Raw genomic sequence first — 5,688 nt, 5'->3', positions numbered from 1 at the left:
TGGCAATGTGCAAACCTAGAGAGCGAAGAGCCTACTCGAAACGCAACGACGCCAACTGCAAGGATGTCGTCAGCCGGGAGAATAGGTCATCGAAGGTGGTGACGCTGTGACATCAATGAACGCCCGGTATGAGGCACCATGAAGATGAATGCGAAGCTAGATGACCACCTCATACCGGGGGGCTACCGCATGGATCTGTACACATCCCGAGTGGACTGAGAACGCACGATTATATTTGATGGTGTTGCCTGAGTCACGGTTTTGGTGTGGAGTTACTGGAAGAGTGAAAGAGGTAGCGTAGAACTGTACGATGCGTGGTTGGCGTTCATCGAGTTGACCTTGTGGTCTCGATTTTGGGACTGGTGCAGACAGGTACGAAAATTGCGTTGGGTAAGGGCTTGAAAATGAAAAGAAGACACTCTCGTGGACATCAACGATTGTCACGTACGGGAAAAGGTACTCTGCAAGGTTCATCTCCGATTGAGCATTCGGGGGATGTAATGATCATGAGGATGAGTCGATCCATACTCCGAGATAGAATAAAAATGAGAAGCTCGAGATCAGCGTTGGAAGGGATGGAAGAGCAGATCGAACATCAAAAAAAGGCATTTGAAGTTCGAGATCTTGCACTGGCCGCTGGTATGATCGACTGACACACGGAATGGAGAGTGATATCGATATATCTCGTTCTTTGCGGCGAGGTGTCATTTTAGTGTTGGTACTAGATGGTTCTCCAAAACAAACTTTGTGCAAGAGAAAGAGCAAACTTTTATTTTGGGGAGGCTTACTTAAGTCGGAGCAACATAATTTCAAATGACCGGCATAGCTCACAAGGGACCGGAACTGTCAGTTCTCGATACCTATGTAGGGATTTCGATCGAGTGGTATAATTGGGGACGACTTGTGCTAAGGAATAGGACTGCGTATAAATTAACTACACGCACCCAGATTCAGTGAATAAAAGCCATCGTCATACCCTCCTCTGATCGAACGAGGAGTTCCGATACAATGAAAACGCTGCTAACAACCCCACTCTCAGCGAGGAGATTTGTATTTCTACACCTGTCTCAACAAGAATCGCGCTTATCACAGGTAGAAAAAATGTATAAATCATTGTGGGCCGCTCCGCGGACAAGACACGACAAAGAGATACAACTCCCCCGATTCAGAAGCAGTGCATGTAGCAAAAAGTGTATGGCCATGGCGAGGGAATGCAGAAAGTGAAGGTGAAGGTGAACTTGGTTCCGCCTCGCCAGGCCGGGGAATGGGGGGTGGGAGGAGTAAGGCCACGGAAAAAACAGACCACTATTGAGGCTGTTGGGGACCTTGGTGAGGCTGCTGCTGTGATCGTGCCTGGGGCGGCTGTTGTGTTGTGATCATAATAGGCTATCTGAGCATCGTTCCGCGGGGTTGTGAGAAAGTATTTGCAGCAAATTAAAAAGCCAGCGAGCGAACAGAAGAGTTACGAAGACAGAACCCAATGAACAGCTGTGAGAGTGTTAATACGTACGGACAACTCACGAATCATCCCGTAAGTGTAGATATTGAGCAGCATCCTCTTTTGCAGCCATTGACAACTGACCCTGTAACAGATAATGCAACGACCTGTGCTAGGCTGTTTCTTCCTTGAGAAAGACATTCATATTCTTCGCGCTCTGTTTCAAATTCCTCCTATCCTAACACCTAGAATGATGAGTGGCGGTAGAGTGGTAAGTCATGACCTTAAATAGGCCCAGCATAATTCCAAATGCTCATTTACCGCACAAACTTCGGGCTGAACCAGCTCACAAGGGACGTCTCGATCGAGGTGGGGACGCAAGTCCGATCAGGTGCCAGAAAGTAATCCAGGTAATTCCAGTTTCAACCGATTAGTATAATTAGGATAGGACGACTTATGCCGAAGAACGTAATTAATGACGACGAACCTTGATAAACCGATAACCTTGAATCTTCGTAAAGGATGATCCCAAGTCGACTTGGCTGCTAGGAAGCAAACACCCTCATGAGCACCCATCCTCTTCATCGTGCAATCCGAATCCCCGACTCCAAAAACGACAATACTGTTCCTGAGATCACGGTGATGCCTAATACGATATGGAAGAACGGTGCGCATTTAATAAAACAAGCATCACCGTCTATATCAGACATCAAGTTAAGTATATCATGCTTCCGGAGAGACCGAACAGGGACCGAAGAGGCATCTAACCAATGGCAAAGTGCGAGCTATGAACCTGGAAAGCGAAGAGTGAAGAGCAATCTTACTCCGAGAGGAAATGCAACGACGCCAACTGTAAAGGTGTCTTCATAATTCCCACCGCTGGGCAGCGACATTGACGAACACCCGATATATGATTCAGACACTATCAAGAGAAACTACCCATGAAGATATGCCATATCGGGGGTTATCACGTGAATCTGCACAAGTCCCAAGTGGAACACTTGGTAGCGGTCTGTGATTTCCTGCAAGTGATTTGGAGGAGTGAATGTAGCACAGAACTAGTACTATCGACGGTACCGGTACGTGGTGCGGTTATCGAGTATCTTGTAATGTCTCCTTTCCGGGATCGATGTAGACAGCTGCGCAAATGGCGTCAGGCAGGGACTTGAAAACGAAAGAAAGGTACTCACGTCGATATCAACATGTCACGTACGTGAAAAGGCAAAGGCAAGTCGCTGTATTCTGCGAGGTTAAAGTCAAACGTTAATCTCTGAGACCATTGGGAGATTTGGACAAGTCCCAAGTAGACTGGGGACGCATTTGTATGCGGTGGGTCACGTGTCTCTTGCGTGTAGCGCAGAAGTGTCAAGGATACGTGATTGAGTGAATCTTGTGATGGCTCAATTCTGGAATGCAGCAGACAGCTACTAGCGAAAATGGCGTAGGTAGGGATACAAATCTTGTTTGAAAACCGATGATAACTCATATGAACTGTTGTCACGTACGGGAAAAGGGGAAGTCTCCACAGTCTGCGAAGCTCATCAGTGATTGAGGATATGATGAGGAGCGTTGATCCAATGAGCGGGGATAGGGAATGAAGGAACTGAGATACTAAGAATAAATGACGATGCAGCGACCAGAGCGCTCACCGGCGCTTACTTAAGTACTAGACCCGGTATAATTTCAAATGACCGATATAGCAAGGGCTGAACCGGCTCACAAAGGACGTCTTAGTGGAGTTGAAGACGGAACTACTACGATCAACTGTCAAGTTAAGCCTGTGCTGTAATTTCAGCTGATAGTGGACCTGTGCAAGGTACGATAATGAGCATTGATAGTCTTGGCCTAGTAGGTAACTTTGCAGGGAGAGTATGGATTGAATTATATGGTTTATTCAGGGTGGTATGTCGAGGATAGAGCTAGGATGAGGATGGATAAGATATATTCTTGTTTCTAGGAGAGTCTAGGTTAATTGGTTGTTAATGTCTCAGACAGAAGCGACGGAATCGGCTAGCCAAGTTTAGCCGTGAGTGCCTTGACTTTAATACGCAGCCGCAAAGCAGCGCCTCCATCAACTAGAAAAAATAATCGAGCGAGGAACGTCAAACGAGTTCATTGACCACCATCCGAATCTTCGAATCTAACGAAAGGCAACAGGACATGGCTTTGGAGGCACCTCAACCACAGAATTCAAGTCTAGTTCTAAATAATGATTCACCAACCGTACCACAACGGTCCACAGTGACCATTTTGGGATCCTTTCTACGTGGACGCCCAAGAGGAACTTCTACTTCACACCAATTAGATTTATCCCCCAATCGACGTACAAGCTTCGCACCACAAAACATACTCAGAAGAAGAGACACAAACAACGACCTACCTTCACTATCACCAACACCAACATCAACTTCACCCATGCCAGCACCACCCCTTCTCCGAGCAACAACCATCTCAAACCCAAACCCTGCAACCCACAGAATAAGACTAGTTCCCCACCTCGACAGTCGCCGCACACTCCGTTTCGAACCCATCAGCCGTGATATCAAAGACAATGACAGTCCCCTACGCATAGGTCGCTTCACAGATCGCTCAGGAATAGGTCTAGCAGCAGTAAACGCCCTAAACACCAACAAACTCGCTTTCAAATCTAAAGTCGTCTCAAGAGCACATGCAGAGATCTGGAGCGACAGCGGAAAATTCTATATCAAAGACACAAAATCTTCATCTGGGACTTTCCTCAATCATCTCAGGTTGAGTCCTGCCGGATCAGAGAGTAAACCCCATCAACTCAAAGATGGCGATATCGTTCAGCTGGGCGTGGATTATCAGGGCGGCACCGAGGATATTTACAAGAGTGTGAAGATTAGAGTCGAGGTGGGCAGAGAGTGGCAAGCTGCTCCTAATGCTTTCAAGTACGTCTTCTCTTCATCTCTATCTTGTTGATATTGACCTTGATCGCAATAGCACAAACGCCCTCTCACAACTCCGCTCCCTCTCCGCAGACCCACTCAACCAACCACAGCCACAAAGCACAATCGCACATGGCAAGAAACGCATGCCAAAGACCAACATCCCCGATTGTTGTATCTGTAAGCCTCCCTACTCCCCAGTTATACCCACGCTAACGATAAACAGGCCTCTTCGCAGTAACAATCCGCCAAGCCCTCTTCATAGCCCCTTGCTCTCACGCCTTTCACTACAAATGCATCCGCCCCCTCCTCGAAGCCCACACAAGCGCATTCAGCTGTCCCCTCTGTCGCACATTCGCAGATCTAGACGAAGACGTCGAAGTTGAAATCGAACCCTCTCCTTCTCCCTCCCCTTCATCATCACCAGAAGACGACGATGTCGAAGATGACGCTGCGTTGGCGCTGGGGAAATCGTTATCGCTAGCGCCTCCGATGGTACGAGACGGAGCTGAGACGGAGGTAGAGGGCGATGCGAGTTCGAGACCGCGTGTGAGAATACGGACCGCTGGGCACGTTTTACACCCGCATCCTCATCCGCATCTACCGGTGTCTGTATTGGAGGGCGAGGACGATCTTGACGAGGAGATGATGGATATGCTAGACGATGCGGATTCGGATGCGGGAGAGGGGGATGAAAGGAGTGGGAGCGGCAGTGGCAGTGGCAGTGCTGAAGGTATGGGCTTGAGCTTAGGCTTAGGAATGGGGGCGATGGTGGTTGATGGGGAAATGGTGAATGGGAAGCGGAAACGGTGACCGTTCCGTTCGCCTCATGCCTTCATCCTTTTACTCTCCACTGTATCCTTCCATTTCATCTCATCGTTCTGTTCCATAATGACCCCCAGGAAGGACCAATATTGTTCATGATATCAAGGGATTCGTTTTGTATATTTGGCGCGCATGGGTTATCGCACTTTTTACATATGAGCGGTTCTATACATACATCTTTCTTTCCTTCCTTCCTTCTTTCCTTCCTTCCTTCTTTCCTTTCCTCGTTGTTTTTCTTTTTCTCCTTCAGTTCCACTCATCTTATTATACTCGCATGTCTCGATATCGAAGATTCTCTTTTCAATGTCACACTAATGAAACCATCGCGTTGTTGCAACACTGTCTTTCTTTTTCTCCTCTCTCCTCTATACTCTTTCCTCATCGCCTAGCTTCAAGTCTGATGCATACTATGAGTGGTTACCGGTGAACATCGAGTGTGATACCTAATCGAACACGATACGGTATACCCCCACTAGCCGCGATGCAAGGCGGGCGGTCACGAGTCTGATGTTCCAC

The 5,688-nt window shown here is 47.8% G+C and overlaps 1 protein-coding gene across 1 annotated transcript; it reads left to right on the top strand.

Annotated features, from left to right (window-relative positions):
• Positions 1–3,485: 3,485 nt before the first annotated feature.
• Positions 3,486–5,388, top strand: EDB91DRAFT_357263 (SMAD/FHA domain-containing protein). The gene is made up of 3 exons (XM_041326993.1): positions 3,486–4,350; positions 4,403–4,527; positions 4,574–5,388. The coding sequence occupies exons 1-3, from the start codon at positions 3,599–3,601 to the stop codon at positions 5,158–5,160; spliced, it is 1,464 nt and encodes a 487-aa protein (XP_041168826.1). The 5' UTR covers positions 3,486–3,598; the 3' UTR covers positions 5,161–5,388.
• The last annotated feature ends 300 nt before the right edge of the window (positions 5,389–5,688 follow it).

This window comes from Suillus paluster, assembly GCF_016628075.1.
Source record: "Suillus paluster strain FC165 chromosome Unknown EDB91scaffold_255, whole genome shotgun sequence".
Classification (NCBI taxonomy): Eukaryota; Fungi; Basidiomycota; class Agaricomycetes; order Boletales; family Suillaceae; genus Suillus; species Suillus paluster.
This window is presented reverse-complemented; position numbering and strand designations above follow the sequence as displayed.

Coding starts and splice junctions, on each gene's coding strand:
- EDB91DRAFT_357263 (XM_041326993.1), top strand. CDS start 3,599: ATGGCTTTGGAGGCACCTCAACCACAGAATTCAAGTCTAGTTCTAAAT. Junction 4,351..4,402: donor GCTGCTCCTAATGCTTTCAA/GTACGTCTTCTC, acceptor TGATCGCAATAG/CACAAACGCCCTCTCACAAC. Junction 4,528..4,573: donor CATCCCCGATTGTTGTATCT/GTAAGCCTCCCT, acceptor AACGATAAACAG/GCCTCTTCGCAGTAACAATC.